The following is a 19,117-nucleotide window of genomic DNA, read 5'->3' as shown; positions in this document are numbered from 1 at the left end:
AATATTTAACCGGATGAGCTGATACACAAATGTACTGTCTGGTTCATCTGTAACTAGCTGAATTAAATATTCCTTGTCAATTAAACAATTAGGCGGTGGCTTGTTCGTCGATTCTTCGTCTTCTTAGTTCTTCTTCATTTGTTGACACAATATGGAATCTTCTGAATAAATAAAGTATTTAAAGTTTATACCTTCTGATCTTCTGGACGTGCTACAAAAGATTATTTGTACACTGAGGCTTGATCATATTAATGAACTTCTTCCAGTGGTTTGCAGCAGCATCCTGAAATTCTTCTGACATAAAATCTTCAATAAATCATTTGACGTTCTTCGTACGGATTCCGGATATCAGTACTTGCTATTTACTTGCTTTCTTATCAGAGTTGAGTTGATTCCTCTTAAATACAAATAGGCTTAACATATGCCTTTCACAGATAATTGATGATGTCAAAACAAATAAGTCAAATGCAACAGAGTTTAGCTATATAACAGAAAACTTTTAAAACTTACAGATACTTTTACTCCTTAGCTTCATAGACACCATTGGCTGTCTTTAAGTATTCTTTGAGGAGTTCCCTTTCAACTTCTACAAGTGCTGCAGTCATCTGTCTTTTGACTTCTCTTAATTCTGGATCTGAAACTCCAGTTTGATAGATGGCAGCTCTAAGATCATAAATCTTATTCCTTTTCATGTCCTTGTCCAGCCTAATGTAGTAACCTTTGTCAGACTCTTCATTGAAACTAAGAGCTCTGATCCCAGCTACTGTCTCCAATTTTGCTGAATTTTTCTTCATCTCAACTAGCTGTCCTTGGTAATTTAAGTACTTTGGAACAAAAGGTCCAGCATTCTTGTTTCCAGTTATACCCATCTTTCTCTTGATTTGATCCTTGATCAGATTTGAGATGTGCTGACATGATTTGTTCTTCACTTGAAATATGTACAAAACATATCTCAATTCCTCCCAGTGTTTAGCATAGAGATCAGCTTCAATAACTATAAACACTGTTCCATCAGACATAAAGTAGATAAGAATGTTATCACCTCTGTCATTCTTTACCAGTTGGACTGAATCAAGTTTGTCCATTCTTTCTTGCAATGCTCCAGTCTTGGGTGCACAGAGAGATGAGGGGTCTGTTGACATTGATCCTATACTCTGATCAAATTTTTCATATTTAGATCCTAATCCTCCTTTATCTCTTCCTGCTTTTCGATGAGAGATTGGTTGAATTGAGCCCTTGTCGAAATTTATCTCAGTCATCAGACTTGGCTTTGCAAATCCTGGCAATGGGGTTGTTGTTGGTTTAAACACAACTTGAGCCTTGTCAGAGGTTGTGTCTTTCTTTGCTTCCTCATTAACTTGAGCTGTGTTAGAGGTTAATTTTTCTTCTTGTGATTCTGCAATATGAGCTTTGTCAGAGATTGCAGCTTCTGATTTCTTTCCTTTTACAACTTGATCTTTGTCAGAGGTTGTAGGCTTCTTCTGAATCCAGCCTTTCTCAAGGCTATCATCTACTATGCTTTTGCCTTTGCTTGTATATTCATCTTCAGAGTATACCTTTTTGATTGGTAAACTCTGATCAGCAATAGTAGTTTTCTTGATCATTATTCCTTTTTCCTTTGGTCTGGCAGTTGATTTTGCAGGTTTCTGGATTTTGCCTGAGGTTATAGCTTGCTCATATTCTTTCTTTAGCTCTGCTTCCTCTGCAGCAATCAACTCCAAATCCAATTTAGCTTCTGGATTTTCTTGTTCAAATATCAGTCTAGCATATTCTTCATCAGTCATTGGTTTATCTGATCCAGCCACTGGTCTTTGCTTTGATCCAGATGTGACATTGTGTGTTGGAGCTGGAGCAGACTTTGAGCTTTGCTTAGACTGTTTTGCACTGTCAGAGTTTGAAACTCTTCCACCAGTTGCAGCTTGAAATCTCTTGTTCTTTGTGAAGTCATCCACATCATCATCATCATCATTTTTCTTTCGTTTCAGAGTTTGAGAAGTAGACTTGCATTTGACTTGTGCTACTCTCTCCCCCTTTTTGACATCATCCTCATCAGGAATCAGTACTGAGGTTATCAGAGAAAGTGAAGATTGGATGGCTTCAAGCTGTTTGGTCATTGTGGATTGGGTAGCCTCAACTGAAGTCATCCTTTGCTCCAGAGTTTGTTGAGCAGACACCAGCTTTTTCATATCTTCCTTCAGAGGTAGTAAGTTTCTTTTCTTGTCCATGTTTTGAGTTTCAGCCAAATTTGCTACCTCTGTTCTAAGACTATTTACAGACTTGGATGTCTGAGCATGAGCAGTATGAAATGTCTTCAGATATAGAACTGTGGCTTTGAGGCTTGACATGACATCAGAGTTTGTAATTTTATTCTCTGCCATGGATAGAAATTCTTCAGCCTTTAATGGCTCCAGAGAATGCTGGTGACTCAGCCAGAGTTTATCCCATACTTCATTAGGTGGATCAACCTGAAGATCCCTGGGAAGAGGCTCAGAGTTTGTCTTCAGAGTCTGCAGTCTGGCATTGTATTGACTGGTAGACTCCCACTTCTGTTGTTGAAGAGACATGGGGACTTCATCCTCATTTTCATCATCTTCATTTTCATCATCCTCATCATCATCAGATGCAGGATCAACATCATCTTCAACAGGATCTGGAACAACATTCTCTTGATCTGCAGATTTTGATTTGCTGGTCTCTTCACTAGCCTTAGCAAGTGACTGCAATGCTTCCAATACTACCTTGTCAGAGTCTGCAATTACAGCATCTGACTTGTAATTTTCTGGAGCTGTATCATGAATTATGGCACCCTCAGGAAATTTCAATGGAGAATGAGGAATTGGAGTGGAGGGTCCATGATCAGAGATTGGAGTGTGAGGATCAGACAATGTTGTCCCAGCTTCAGTTGTAACTAGTTCCTTGCAGATTATTTCCTCATCTACTTCAGATGAAGTAGAAGATGCTGTAGCAGTAGAGAGTGGAACAGCTTGAAGAGGATGCACCATCAGAGCTTGAGAAAAATCAGGAAGTGTAGTAGATGGTGCTTGCTCTTCCTCAATAGTGAAATCAGTGATCTCAGTAATGGGTACCTTTGCCTTCTTAGGCTTGTTTTCCCTTGCTTTAAATCTAACTTTTCTTGACTGAGGGCTAGCCTGAGGAGGTTCAGAGTTTGTTGCATGAGAGGGTTCCAGATCATCATAGTCATAAGCTGCAAAAAGTCTCCTTCTTTTCTGCTTTGGTGGAGAAGCAGCTTCAGTGTTTAAAGTCTTAGAGACTGTATCAGAGTTTACAGTGGGAACTGTATCAGAGTTTGTTGGCACATCAGACTTTGTCTTCAGAACTTGTGTAGCAACAGAAGTTCTGGTCTTCACAGTGGAAGGGGCTGCATCAGACTTTGTAGCCCTTGTTGACTTGGATGCAGAAGATCTGCTTGCTGTGAGAGGTCTGGAAGGTTGAGGTTGTTGTTGTTGGGGTTGTTGTTGTTGGACTGGGGGCAAATCCATCCTAGCTCTAACTGGAGCTGGAATTAGGAGAGGCCTCTGGATTGGATACTTCTCATCTTTTGAGATGAGGTCCTTGAACACCCTTTTATGAAGCCTAAAGGGCTTGATCTCATCATCAACAGCAAAATCCACCTCACCAACAGTGGCATTAAACAGTAATTGACAAAATCTTGAGAAATATATGACTTGTCTATTTTCATGCATTCTTTCACCAATATTTCTAAGAACTAATCTACCAAAATCAAAATTAGTAGAGTAGATCAGAGAATACCCAATTTGTAGCATATCCATGGGTATAGCATCCCAGTTGGTGCTTTTCTTCTGGAAAGCCCTCGTGATACAGTCAAAGAAGAAGCTCCATTCCCTTCTTAGTCCTGGACGCTTTAATTGTCCCAATTTATCAAGCGATTCACTGTAGCCCAGAGCATTCATCATGCCACTGAGATTGGTATCTCCATTTGTGATGTAAGCTGCATTCTCTGGCATGTTGAATGCTTGACGAACTGTAGCTGGAGTAACCGCATACTCCTCCCCTTCATATTCGAACACAATAGATGGTGATCCATCTGCACCACCATTGTCATATTGCCCTGTCCTCCAAAAAGTGATGATTTGACTTCCAGAGAGTCTGGCAGGAGCGGTAAGAGCAGTAGCCAGGACACTCTGTGCCATGAATTGCTGGATTGGATGATAATCCCTTGGAGCATCTGCTGTGTTAAGAATGGCAGCGTGGTTGTTGGGAACAAATTCCACACCTGCATGAGTAAACGCTGAAGTCGCCATTAGAACAGAGTTTGTAAAGGAAGAAAGGTGTTTGAGAAAGTGTGTAAGAGAAGATTTGAGTTGCAGAGAGAAAAGCTTAAGAGTTTGTTGAGAGAGTGTGAGTAAAGATGAAGTGTATAAGTGAATAACAAGCAATAAAATCTGATTTGATAAACTCTTCAGATTTTGTTTAGCTGTACACGCTTGGACTTTTGTTCAGCTGTACACCTGTCAGATTTTAACTGGTAGATGAGTGTTAGTGGCATGGGGAAAAGAAAATAGTAATCATGAGCGCAGTAAAACTTGTGCAGTTATAAATGCTGATTACACGTTCTCCTATTAAAAAGTTTTACATGTAAGCCCACTAACAATACAGCCGTTTGGAACACTCTCTTCACATTCTCTGAATATTTAAACTCCTGAGATGTACAAGATTTTAAAAAAAATCAAGATCAAATCCCTCGAATTTTAAACTCTGAGATTTAAAACAAAGAAAATAAATTTCTAAGTACCTCAGAATAAGACATAATGTTTAGAAAATTCATCAAAAATCAGAGTTTGTCATAAAATCCATAGCTCAATAATGTGCTTGTGAAATAATGTGTGTGATTTAACATATTAAATCAGAGACTAAAGAATTTCATAATTTCCTAAGAATAAGGAAGACAAATATAATCTGTTCAAACTCTCAAGACATAGAGAAGTGACATACTCTGATGAAGAATTATGCAACTAAATACCCCCTATATATATATATATATATATATATATATATATATATATATATATATATATATATATATATATATATATTTTATATAAGGACGCTTCTCAGTGCAAATGAGGCACGACCTTTAAATATAATATTGCATCAGTATTTCTCCAGTAATCAGAGATTGTGACTGGTCACCATAGATTATAAAATCTTAGCAATTACTTAATACCAGCAAATGTTTGGGTCTTCCCAGTCACTGTCATATAGACATCTAAGATCTCAAAAGAGTACCATGCTTATCATCTGGGGTGTATTGGCTTAGATATAAAGTCATCAGAGTTTATAACCACTGTGCATCTCTAATTTAATGAGAGAAAATTCAAATTAATCAGTCTCACTTATAATTAAGATATGTGAAGTAAAAGAGTCTCAATGATATTAACATGCTTCTTGTGTAATACAGTTGCACAAAATTGAGATCAAGATTGAAGAACTTAACTGAGATTCTTGATTACTAATTCTAATCATGCTTCATAGTATCTTCACAGGTTATTTGTCTCAAAGAAATAAAATGAGATCATTTATCAAGATTCAGAGTTTACAAACATCAGAGAATATCGTCAGAGAATGACAATCAGAGTATAACAAACAGAGAATGTCATCAGAGAATGTCATCAGAGTTTAACAATCAGAGTATATCATGGCAAATTTGTGAGCAATACATATAGTAATTTGACAATTTAAACTTGAAAGATCTGACCATTATGTTTACTCAGTTCCTGATATCATTCCTAGCTCATTCACCAGCCTAGTAAAGGTTGCTTCACATAGTGGTTTGGTGAATATGTCTGCTAGCTGCTGTTCAGTGGGAACAAAGTGAAGTTCAATGGTTCCTTCCAGCACATGCTCCCTTATAAAATGATATCTTATACTGATGTGCTTTGTCAGAGAATGTTGAACTGGGTTTCCTGTCATAGCAATAGCACTTTGGTTATCACAATAAATAGGAATTTTAGAAAAGGATAACCCATAGTCCAACAATTGATTCTTCATCCAAAGAATTTGAGCACAGCAGCTGCCTGCAGCTATATACTCTGACTCTGCTGTTGATGTTGATATTGACTTTTGCTTCTTGCTGTACCAAGAAACAAGTCTTCCACCCAGAAATTGACAACTCCCACTTGTGCTTTTCCTGTCAATTTTGCAACCTGCAAAATCTGCATCAGAGTATCCAATTAGACTAAAATCTGATTCTCTAGGATACCATAATCCCAATGATGTGGTTCCCTTGAGATATCTGAATATCCTCTTTACTGCAATCAGATGAGGCTCTCTTGGATCTGCCTGAAATCTTGCACATAGACATGTGGCATACATTATGTCTGGTCTACTTGCAGTCAGATAAAGCAAAGATCCAATCATTCCTCTATAGTTTGTGATATCCACTGATGCACCAGTATCTTTTTCTAGCTTGGTTGCTGTTGCCATAGGAGTAGTTGCAGCTGAACTGTCTTGCATACCAAATTTCTTCAAGAGATTTCTGGTATACTTGGCTTGATTGATAAAAATTCCATCTTCAGTCTATTTTACTTGTAAACCCAGAAAATAACTGAGTTCCCCCATCATGCTCATTTGGTACCTAGACTGCATGAGCTTGGCAAATCTTTGACAGAGTTTAGCATTAGTTGAACCAAAAATGATATCACCAACATAGATTTGAACTAAAAGCAGATCATTACCATGATTCAAATAAAACAAGGTTTTGTCTATGGTACCTCTAGTGAATCCACTTTCAATAAGAAATTGAGCTAGAGTTTCATACCATGCCCTTGGAGCCTGCTTTAGTCCATAGAGAGCTTTGTCCAATCTGTAGACATAGTCTGGATGCTTTGGATCCACAAATCCTGGAGGTTGTTCAACATATACCTCTTCATCCAGTTTCCCATTAAGAAAAGCACTCTTGACATCCATCTGGAATACCTTGAATTTCTTGTGAGCAGCATAGGCCAGAAAGATTCTAATTGCCTCCAATCTTGCAACTGGAGCAAATGTCTCATCATAATCAATACCTTCCTGTTGTGAATACCCTTTTTCCACAAGTCTTGCTTTATTCCTTGTAATGACACCTTCACTATCAGTTTTGTTTCTGAAAACCCATTTTGTACCAACTATGGATCTATCTTTAGGTCTTGGTACTAGGGTCCAGACTTTATTTCTCTCAAACTCATTTAGCTTTTCTTGCATTGCTTGAATCCAGTCAGCATCTTGAAGAGCTTCCTCCACCTTTTTAGGTTCTGTTTGTGACCGAAAGCAATGATGTAAACACTCATTTGCTGTAGCTGTCCTTGTTTGCACACCTGCTTCTGGATTTCCAATTATCAAATCAGGTGTATGAGATTTTGTCCACTTCCTAGCATGTGGAAGTTGGCTACTTTCATCATTGGATCCTCCCCCTTGATCCATGCTCTCTTGATTCTGTTGATCTTTCTCTGTAGCTCCTCCTGAATTTGTGCTATCAGAGTTTGAATCAGTATTCTCTGATAAGTTTGAGTCAGCATTCTCTGATGAGTTTGAGTCTTGGGTAGAGTCTGAAACATTCTGATGCTCCCCCTCAACATATGCTTCATCATCATGAACTTGTAAATTTTCACCAGAGTTTGCTGTATTTTGCTCACAGTCAGAGTTTGACTGTTCATCAGAGTTTGTCGAATCAGAGAATATTTCTTCATTTTCAAAATGCAGTTCTTCATGATCATCCATATCTGCTAAACCCATAATTCTCTTGTCATCAAATGACACATGTATGGATTCCATGATCACCTTGGTTCTTAGATTATAGACTCTGAAGGCCTTTGTTGTCAGAGGATAACCTACAAAAATGCCTTCATCAGCTTTTAAATCAAACTTGGTAAGCTGTTCTGGATGAGTCTTCAATACAAAGCATTTGCACCCAAATACATGAAAGTACTTCAGATTTGGCTTCTTTTTCTACACCATCTCATATGGGGTCTTGCCATGCTTATTAATCAGTGTTGCATTTTGAGTGAAATAAGCTGTTTGAACAGCTTCTGCCCAGAAATAAGTAGGTAATGTAGCCTCATCAAGCATAGTTCTGGCAGCTTCTATTAGAGTCCTGTTTTTCCTTTCAACTACACCATTTTGCTGTGGTGTTCCAGGTGCAGAAAATTGTTGCACTACACCTCTTTCTTTGCAGAACTCTTCCATTGTTGAATTTCTGAACTCAGTTCCATTATCACTTCTAATGATCTTTACTTTGTCTTCAGATCCATGGTCCAGTTGCTTCACATGATCCATCAGATGCAAAGCTGTTTCATCTTTAGAGTGAAGAAAATATACCCAAGTGTATCCAGTATACTCATCAACAATGACAAGAGCATATTTCTTCCTTGCAATGGATGGTACATTAACTGGTCCAAATAGATCAACATGTAGAAGATGATATGGCTTCTTTATTGAGAATTCAGTCTTACTCTTGAAGGATGTCTTTCTCTGCTTGGCCTTTTGACATGAATCACATAGACCATCTGAAGTGAGTAGTGATTCAGGGAGTCCTCTCACAAGCTTTTTCTTTATAAGCTCATTTATGGAGTTGAAATTGAGATGTGAGAGCTTCTTGTGCCACTTCCAACTTTCTTCTGCAGAGATTCTTGTAGATAAGCAAATTGCTTTTCCTTCAGAGTTTGTAGGCAAGTTGATTTCATAAATATTTCCATCTGTGAGCAATCACTGCCACCTTGCCTGTTGACTTGCTTACTATCTCACTGTGTTCTTCATAGAAATCAACATGATATCCTCTGTCACAGATCTGACTGACAGAGAGTAAATTGTGTTTTAGCCCTTGAACAAGAGCTACATTTGAGATGATGACATTTCCAAGATTGATGTTGCCATATCCCAGAGTCCTTCCTATGTTGCCATCTCCATAAGAAACACTTGGGCCAGCTTTCTCCACAAACTCTGACAGCAGGGCCTTATTTCCAGTCATGTGTCCTGAACATCCACTGTCCAAGACTAGGATATTCTTCCTGTAGCCCTGCAATCACAAAGACCACTAATTGTTAGTTTTAAGGACCCAGACTTGCTTGGATCCCTTGGCCTTATTAAGTTTGTTAGCTTTTGCAGCGGAATTATTATTATCAGAGTTTGAGCTAACAGACTTTGGAACAGAGTTTGTACTAGAAACAGATTTTGTACTTGCAGAGTTTTTATTAACCTTTTTCAAAGAAGGTTTTAATTGATAATAATCATAATACAAACTATGATATTCTTTGCAAGTATAAATAGAATGCCATAAACTACCACAATGAAAACATGGATCTTGTGGTTTATATCTAATACTACTTTTTCTAACTCCAGACTTTGTAGGTAAGGAGTTAATGTCCTTGTTCTTCCTGCAAAAATTAGCAAGATGATTAGTATTTCCACAGTTATGGCATGTCTTCCTAGGTGCATTTGGAATAGGCATGTAGTTATTACTCTTGTCTATTCCAACCTTGCCATTTCTATTTTTCCTAGGCTCCTTGTCTTTGTTATCAGACTTTACCTCTTTAAGCTTATGCTTAAGCTGTTTCTGAGTCATCAGTCCTATGTTAACCTGTTTGGGCTTATCAGATTTTAAATTGTTGTTAATCTCTGATTCTGGTCTACTCTGTTTAGACTTAGAGGATTCAGCAACAAATTTAACAGGTTTAACCTTAGGTTTTTCAGTTTTAACAAACTCTGTTTTTGATGACTCATCTTCTGAGTTATCAGTGTAACCTAGTCCCTTCTTCCAGTTTCCACTACCTAAGATATCCTGAGTAGTTTTGCCTGAATTAGTCCATGTCTTAATAATATCCCTTTCCCTAGCAAGTTCTGATTGAAGAGATGCATACCTCTTTAATAGTTCATCTTTGACAATGACAACATCATCTCTCTCTTTCTGAACTTCGAACATCTGAACTAATTCTTTTTCTAGATAATCATTCCTTTTCTTTACACTTAGAGTATCAGATTTTAATCTTTCATTCTCTAAAGTCTGATCTCTAAAGCTGATATGCAAAGTTTTAAGGAACAATCTTAACTCAGTTATATCTTCAGTATCAAAGGCAAGAGTAGAATGAGGTACCTTAGCAGTAGATTCAGAGTTGTTGTCAGTGTTTGCCATCAGAGCATAATTGACTTCTTCCTCTGAATCAGATGTATCTGTCCAGTTTCCTTTCTTGGTGATAAAGGCTTTTTCCTTTTCTTTCTTGGCTTTCTTGCATTCAGATGCAAAGTGACCCTTTTCACCACAGTTGAAACAGGTATACTTGTCAGCTTTTCCAGCTTTTCCTTCCTTGCCCTCATTCTTCCTGAGGTTCTTCTTATCATAAACTTTGTCAGAGTTTCTGTCTTTCCTTGAGAAACTTTTGCCTTTGTTGAACTTTTTGTAAGCCAACTTCTTGAAGCTTTTCACCATCAATGCTGCTAACTGCATCATCTCATCATCACTGTCTTTAGAGTCTGAGGGAACATCAGAGTTTGAGTCATCAGAGTTTGATGACTCAATGTCAGACTTTGTGACATGAGCTTTTCCTTTGCTCTTAGCAGCTTCCTCTTGAACTTTTAGAGCAACAGACTTTGATTTGCCTCCATGACGTTTGCTCCTCTGCTCCATCTCAAGTTCATGAGTCTTCAGTCTTCCAAAAACATCATCAAGAGACATTTCTCCAAGATCAAGATTGTCTCTTATTGTAGTGACTTTCAAATCCCATTTTTCAGGAAGAGCCAGAAGGAATTTGAGGTTTGAGTCTTCAAGATCATATTCCTTGTTCACCAGAGATAAGTCATTCAACAGTTTGACAAATCTGTCATACAGATCTGTCAAGGACTCACCAGATTTTGAGTCAAAGTGCTCATACTCCTGTGTAAGGATGGTTTTTCTGTTCTTCTTGATGGCTTGAGTTCCCTGACATCTGGTTTCCAGAGCATCCCAGATTTGTTTAGCAGTTTTGCACCCAATCACCCTATTAGACATTGCATTATCAAGGGCACTGTGCAGAAGGTGTTTCACCTTTGAGTCTTTACCAATTGACAAGATGTCCTCAGGGGTATAATCTTTCTTCTCTTTTGGAACCATCTTCTGAGGTTCATCTCCAAGCCCAACAGAGAGCTTGGTGGGCATATGTGGTCCATCATAGATCCTGTCAAGGTATTCTGGATCGACAGAGTCTAGAAATATAATCATTCTCTCTTTCCAGACTGGATATTCAGATGCCTTAAGGACTGGAACTCTAAAAGACGAAGCTTGTGATTTTTCAGACATGATTGTGATTAAGATCTCACTGTAGTTATCTTAACAGAGCTGGCTCTGATACCACTTGTTAGGTCCTATAAACTCACTATATAAGTTAATATAGTGAACACAATCAATAACACAGTATGACAATATAAGAGATTGAAAGCAGTAAACTTTTATTCACAAAGCTTAATCGGTTACAAAAACTCTCTCAGTGATTTATATATTATCACTAAGAGCTGCTAGGGTTCTGTAAAATATACTCGATAACTCAACTCGTATAGAGTAACCCTAATCTGTGTCTATATATACACAGTTACAAAATCAATCTCTGATTTGATATCCTATAAATCAGCTATGTATTCTATCAATCAAAGATTGCTACTGTTTTCTGTTTGGTTTCCATAGTCAGCAAATCACTCCTCCGCTTCTATCCTTCCTTGAAGTATATCCGCTTCTGAGCTCTTTCCACGTGTAAACTCTGATGAGTCTTGACTATGTAAACTCTGATCAGACTTTATTAAACTCTGATCAGCTTCCAGCTTAAACTCTGATCACTCCTGTTCTAAAACAAACTTTAAGAACATTAGTAATCATCAATTATATCTAACATATATATATATATATATATACATATATACACAAGGTTTTAGTTATACAAGCTTTGTTCATCCAACCAAGCTTTGTCTCACCACTTTAGCTCATCAACCACTACTATCTTGCCTCCCAAAGGGCTGCCCAAATTCGTCCGTGTGCTTATAGTCCTACCGAACCTGCGGCGAATTTTTCCGGCGAACTTTTGGATCGTTCTCGTAAGTGGTTATATTTTTAGCTTCATTAATCCGTGTCTTAACCGACCTTTTTATTAATACAAGAGCTCGTTATTATCATCGATCTACTCTCTATAAAAGCTCTTCATCTCATATCTCTAATAAAAGAGATTTCTTATTTCGAACAAATTACATATACGAACTAAAGATTCGTTGTATTCGAAATACACTAACACGAACTAAAGGTTCGTGATATATTTGAGAATTATTATACAAGAACAATTTTTATATCGTACGATCTAATATTCTCTCAAATATATAAACGAACATCGATTCGTACTATTTTGTATACAAACTAAAGTTTCGTTATACACCTCGAAAAAGAGGATTATATTTGACGACGGTCAAATCGATTTTAGTAAAGCTTGATCTAATTCCCTACTAGCACCTTGTGTTCCGTTGGGAAGAAATCGATCTAAAAGCTATTTATTTTCTTTAACATTTATTTAGCACTTTAACTCGCCTTATCTAACTTTCCGCGATTAACTTGTTTCGTTATTTTTCTTACTTGGTTTAAGTCCCGCTAGTACCATTCGAGCTTCGTGGGATTAATAACTGAATAAGCCTACTATACGTACTTATATACTTTTTGCACTTTATAGTTGTTGTCATTATAAGTGTATAAATATTGTATTGTTGGATTTGAGGAATTTATATTGGCTTGTGCTAAAGTTAAAGAAAATCTCAACTCTCTCTCTACGAACTTCATTGATTTAATTTAGTCTTGAAAGACTATATAAAAGAGATGAGTTATATTGAAAAGAAGCAAAGACTTCTAGATTATATTACTTCGAAAATAGACCTATTTTCATATAAAGAAGTAATTATATAAGTCTTGTGCCATCGAGGCTAAATAGACTTAAAACTCCGAATATAATTTATTCGATCTACACGGAGTTTATAAATACAAGTATTCTTTGATTCTTTAAGATCGTATATTTATCAAAGAAAGAATACTTTTACTCCACTCACATATTATATTATTTGGAGTAAGACATAACGTATACATCGATTTAATATTTATCTTTCGAAAAGTATACAAGTTATAAATATTCATTGTTGAATATTACTACACTCGGCCTAGACATTTCTAGTCCAAAACCTTTTTATAAACCCAAGTTATTTGTCGAAGATATTGTTTTTTGAATTTTGTAGTGAGGAAAAGTGAAGTGAGGTGATCTTCGTTTCAAGACCCAAGTCCTAAACGGGTAACGGGGAGTTATTCGTTTTTGCACCGTGAGGAAGAGGAAAGACCCAAGACCTAAGACCTTTGTCCAAGACCCGCAAAAGTTTAGAAGTTCAAAGACTACACCCGGGGTACAACGACTTTGAGGAGGTGACGGGGAGTTACGCTCCAAGACGAGTCTTGTAAGTTTACATTTATAGTGAGGAGGTAACGGGAAGTTACGCTCCAAGATATATATTTGTAAAGGCTTCTCCGCCTACTGTAAAGGAGTATCTTTATAGTAGAGAAAATCTCGAGTCCGGGGAGGAGCTCGGGGACTGGAGTAGGGGTGAGTGGACTCCAAAGGTTGAGTTAGCCACCGCGAACCAGGATAAATCCTTGTGTGTGGTACTTTACTTTCTTTGCTCTTTGCTTCCGTACCTATATACTGCTCATACTCTCGATACAAGTTTTATAAAGGGGATAAACTTTTCATTACACCGCATAAATTTTTAAATTGGTGATTAAGCTATTCAACACCCCCTTCTAGCTTAATTAACCTCGCATCGGACCTAACAATTGGTATCAGAGCAGTTACTTTTAAACGTGCTATTTGAGATTACAAGCACAAGAAAAAGTAGATCCGGTATGGCTTATATAAATGCCATCGGATGTAGTGAAGGTCTCTCAAATTCTAGACCTCCTCTATTTGATGGTACAAACTTTGCTACTTGGAAAACAAGATTTAGAATATATGCAAGATCTCAAGGAGTTAAAGTTTGGATGGCCATAGAAGATGGTACTATTATTCCGACTAAATTGTCGACGATGTTACTATCGAAAAGAAAGTAAGTGAATACACTCACGAAGAAGAAGATAGAATTAATATCGCCGCTAAAGCGGAAATGGTTCTTACAAGTGCACTTGCGGAAAAAGAATATAAACGAGTAAACAATTGCAAGTCGGCACAAGAAATGTGGAACAAATTAGTGGTAACCTATGAAGGTACTACGGATATAAAAGACTCTCGAATGGATACTTTGATCCAAGAATACAAGAACTTTAAACTCCAAGATGGAGAAAATATCATCGATATGGAAACAAGGTTCACTCGTATAATCGATGAATTGTCTCAACTCGGGAAGAACTATACTCAAAATGATAAGAATCGTCGGGTTCTTAAATCTCTCCCTTCGAGTTGGAAAGTTAAAGTCACTACTATTAAAGAGATGCACAATCTCAATGACTATCACATCGATAATCTTTTCGGAAACCTTCGTGCTTACGAGGAAGATAATGTTCCGGATATTGTTGTTCCCAAAGTGGAAGACAAGAAGAAAAATATGGCATTAAAATCCATATTAATTGATGAAGATGAAAATGACGAAGTTTTAAACGAAGAAATTCAAAATCTTGATGAAAGCGAAATTGCTTTACTAACAAGACAACTTCGTCGAGTGCTTCAAAGCAAAGCTCAAAGGTACGGAAAAGGCTTCCTTAAATCGAATAATCAACAAAGAGTTTTTAACTCTAATAGAAGGCTTAATTACTCTCAAAATTATTCTCCTAACTATAAGAGTAATTTTCCTACCAACTCGGGCTATAAAGGCAAAAATAATCAAAGTCCGAATGGCTATAATAATGCCAACACGAGCAACAATAATAATTACACTCCTCCAAAACCGAAAGAACAAAATCCGGAGGAAACACAAGATGTATGTTTCGAGTGTAAACAACCGGGTCACTATAAACGAGAATGTCCTAAACTCTCTAAGGGTCGAATTCTCGTGGCCGAAAACGGTTGGGATTTAAGTGAAGATGAGGAATCTTCCGAAGCAAGTGAAGAAGTGGTTAATCTATGTTTGATGGCAATCGAGGATGCTTCTACATCAACGGATATCTCCACTACTAACCAAGAGGTAAGTTCTTCTTCACCAACTTTAGTTGATATTCCTTTTCTTAAACTCTCTAGTTTGAATTTACTAAATATGGAAAAAGATGATTTGATCTAGCTATTAGTGGAAGCAAATACTCGTTATGATTATCTTGATCAATTGTTCCTCACCACTTGGTCCGAGAAAGAAAAGCTTGAAGATATATATCAAACTCAACAAAAAGAGTTTTCTCGGATAAAGGAATCAAAAATTAAACTTGAAGAAGAAATGGTAAATCTTCAAGATTCCTTTATAAAATCCAAGGATGCAATTACAAAATTGGAAATTGAGAACGTTTCCTTGATATTAGAAACGGAAGAAATAAAAGAGGAGAAGCTTCAATTAAATGAAAATATTGAAAAGCTTCATGTTGATCTATTAAATTTGAAAATCCAAAATGAGTCGCTAACTCAAGAAAGATCAACTACGAGTTATCTAAAAGATAGTCTCGAAACTGAAATTGCTCGAATCCTTGAAGAAAAAGAAAAAGAGTTCAAAATAGAAACTCGCAAAATCAAGGATGAACATTCCAACATCTTAGCACAATGCAAAGATCAAGAAAGAATTTTAAATGCTCAGATTGATGCCTTAATCAATGATAAAAATGATCTTGAACGAACGATTCAACGATTTACAAAAGGCAATGAAATGTTGGATAGAATGGTACATTCTAAAATATCCTATAATCATGAAGGATAGGGATATGATAAAAATGCTCAAAGAAAGAGCAATGTTCAACCAAAGGAACGAATCTTTCAAAAAGCTTCTAGTTCACCTATACTAAAGTGTTCATATTGCAATAATAATGGACATGATGTTCAAAGTTGCAAATTCAAGAATGGTGAATTTAAGGGGAAGCATATATGGGTTCGTAAAGGGACAAAACAAAATCCCAAGGTTGAAAAATATGTACCATACAAAAATGTTCATAATGAGCAAAGGCAACCAAGATTTAGTTATCATCAAAAGCCTATACCCTTTCAATATAAAGATACAAGGAACAACATATTTCCAAATGGTCAATCATCTAGGAATTATCATGTACCAAATTATGATTTCTATTCTCAAAATATAATGCGTTATCCAAATAATAGAAATCATGTGTATCAATATGCAAATTCTAATAAATATGACTCGAGAGATACACGGTACTATGATAACTCAAGATATCAAGGTAGGAACAATGCACCTAGAAATGAATATGCTACAAGAAATGTTCTTCCTACTTCAAACCCCTATCTTTATTATGAAGTGCTAACCCCAGGACCCTCAAGACAAAAGGGTACCTATAAATTTAATTGATTTATTTTGTAGGAATGCCTTGTTGCTAAGCAAAACATGTGGTACCTCGATAGTGGTTGTTCAAGGCACATGACGGGAAATAAATCTCTTTTGAACGACATTAAAAAGGTAACCGCTGGAGTTGTCACATTTGGAGATAGCAGCAAAGGTAATATTATTGGCATTGGGGATATTGGAAATGAACATTTTAAGATTGCCAATGTGCAATTAGTTACGAGACTCAAGTATAACCTACTTTCGATAAGTCAATTGTGCGATAATGGTTATAAAGTAATTTTCTATCCATCTCATTGTTTGATTCTTAATAAGGATGGAAAATTAGTCCTTACTTGTCCTCGTAGTAAAAATGTGTATACTTGTGATATAAGCAAGCATAATGTCCAATCACTACTCAAGATGACCCATGGCTATGGCATCGAAGATTAGGACATGCTAATATGAAGTTGATTAAGAATATATCAACAAATGATCATGTTCAAGGTATACCAAAGTTGAATTATCAAAAAGATCATACTTGTGAGGCTTGTGAAATTTGCAAGCAAATAAGGGCATCTCACAAATCAAAATTCATGGTATCTACCTCTAGACCTCTCGAGCTATTACATATGGACTTAGTTGGTCCGGTACCCGTACAAAGTCTCGGAGGATGTTCTTATACTTTGGTTATTGTTGATGATTTTTCACGATATACGTGGATGGAATTTCTCAAAGCCAAAAGTGATGCTTTCGAGTCTTTCTCGTCTTTATGCAAAAAGATTCAAAATCAACAAAACAATACCATAGTCTATATAAGAACTGATCATGGTAAAGAATTTGAAAATTCTAGCTTCACTGAATTTTGTGAAGAAAATGGAATTACTCATAATTTTTCCGCTCCCTATACTCCTCAATCAAATGGAGTAGTTGAAAGGAAAAATAGAACATTACAAGAAATGGCAAGTACTATGCTTAATGAATATCGTCGTCCTAAATATTTTTGGGCTGAAGCTATGTCTATGCTTGTCATATATTAAATAGAGTTTTGTTACGCCCTATAACTCAAAAGACTCCATACGAGCTTTATTTTGGCAAAACTCCTAAACTTAGTTATTTTAGAGTTTTTGGATGTAAATGCTTTATTCTAAACTCTAAAGATTACCTTACGAAGTTTGATCCTAAATCAAGCGAAGGTATATTTCTCGGTTATTCAAGTAATAGTAAAGCATACCGAGTATTCAATCTCAAAACTCTTGTGGTGGAAGAATCTATGAATGTTGCTTTCGATGAAGCAAAACCACCCTCGAAATATATTGATCTTGTTGATAAAGAAGATGCACAACAAGATGGGATTGAAAATGTTATTCGACAATTCGAAAATTTGGACGTTGGGATTTCCCCTCCTAATAATCCATTAGAATTGTTAAATCAAGATGAAGAACTCCCTAAAGAAATTCCTATAATAAGGAGTCATCCATTAGATAATGTATTGGGTGATTTAAGTAAAGGAGTTCAAACGCGGTCACAAGTTCAAAATGTTGTGAATCATCTTAGTTTTCTATCTCAAATAGAACCTAAGATTGCTAAAGAGGCTTTACTTGACGAGGATTGGATTTCTGCAATGCAAGATGAATTAAACCAATTTACTCGAAGTAAAGTGTGGGAGCTCGTTCCAAAACCCGAAGATACTTCCATAATTGGAACTAAATGGGTATTTAGAAATAAATTAGATGAAAATGGAACGGTAGTTCGTAATAAAGCGAGATTAGTCGCTCAAGGATATACTCAAATGGAAGGTATAGACTTCGATGAAACCTATACCCCTCTGGCACGAATAGAATCAATTCTTATGCTTTTAGCATTTGCGTGTCATAAAGGTTTCAAAGTATATCAAATGGATGTTAAATCCGCCTTCTTAAACGGGATTCTTGAAGAAGAAGTTTATGTAAAACAACCTCCCTGTTTTGAAGATTCTGTTAATCCAGAATATGTATATAAATTATACAAGGCTCTATATGGATCAAAACAAGCTCCAAGAGCTTGGTATGAAAGGTTAAGCAAATTCCTATTAGATAATAATTTTAAGATGGGAACTGCCGATAAAACCTTATTTACGAGACAAGAAAAAATGATATATTACTTGTCCAAATATACGTAGATGATATCATTTTTGGATCAACAAATGATAATCTCTACAAGGAATTCTCTGAAAATATGAGTAAGGAATCACTACCAGAAAAAAGGCCTACAACATCGGTTTTTAGCCGATGTCTATCTAAAAACCGAGCGATGTCTTCGCATGTGATGTTAAAGGTACCCGTGCATAGACATCGGCTAAAACCCGATGTCTAAATTAGACTTGCACAACGCTTCTAAGATGTACCTGATATCTATCCCATTTAAGACATCGGTTATGTTTCATTAAACTGTTGTAATTTCAAGGTTTTAAACATCAGTTTTATATACAAGCGATATGTTTTGAATTGAATTAAAATGGGCAACCCTGTTCTTGCTTAAATCCAAAATATACCAAATCAAATGCAAACAAGCCATATACAATCATCATATACAATCATCATATCAGGACAACATCCATATATATATATATATATATTCACTTCTCCAATTTCAAATCCAAGTACCTACCAACTAC

General features: G+C 36.4%; 1 protein-coding gene across 1 annotated transcript; it reads left to right on the top strand.

The window, feature by feature from the left end:
* Positions 1 to 14,157: 14,157 nt before the first annotated feature.
* Positions 14,158 to 18,622, top strand: LOC135150383 (uncharacterized). The gene is made up of 4 exons (XM_064086666.1): positions 14,158 to 15,171; positions 15,265 to 15,849; positions 16,501 to 16,636; positions 17,622 to 18,622. Exons 1-4 carry the CDS (start codon positions 14,158 to 14,160, stop codon positions 18,620 to 18,622), a joined length of 2,736 nt encoding a protein of 911 aa, XP_063942736.1.
* Positions 18,623 to 19,117: the final 495 nt, after the last annotated feature.

This window comes from Daucus carota, chromosome 2 (assembly GCF_001625215.2).
Source record: "Daucus carota subsp. sativus chromosome 2, DH1 v3.0, whole genome shotgun sequence".
Lineage (NCBI taxonomy): Eukaryota > Viridiplantae > Streptophyta > Magnoliopsida > Apiales > Apiaceae > Daucus > Daucus carota.
The sequence above is the reverse complement of the archived record's forward strand: the minus strand, read 5'-3'. Positions and strand labels throughout refer to the sequence as shown.

What these genes read in the sequence shown, in the direction of transcription:
- LOC135150383 (XM_064086666.1), top strand. Translation starts at nt 14,158, where the DNA reads ATGGTTCTTACAAGTGCACTTGCGGAAAAAGAATATAAACGAGTAAAC. An exon ending in TCTCCACTACTAACCAAGAG is followed by an intron (nt 15,172 to 15,264) that starts GTAAGTTCTTCT and finishes GATTTGATCTAG; the next exon opens with CTATTAGTGGAAGCAAATAC. An exon ending in ATTTGGAGATAGCAGCAAAG is followed by an intron (nt 16,637 to 17,621) that starts GTAATATTATTG and finishes TAAACTCTAAAG; the next exon opens with ATTACCTTACGAAGTTTGAT.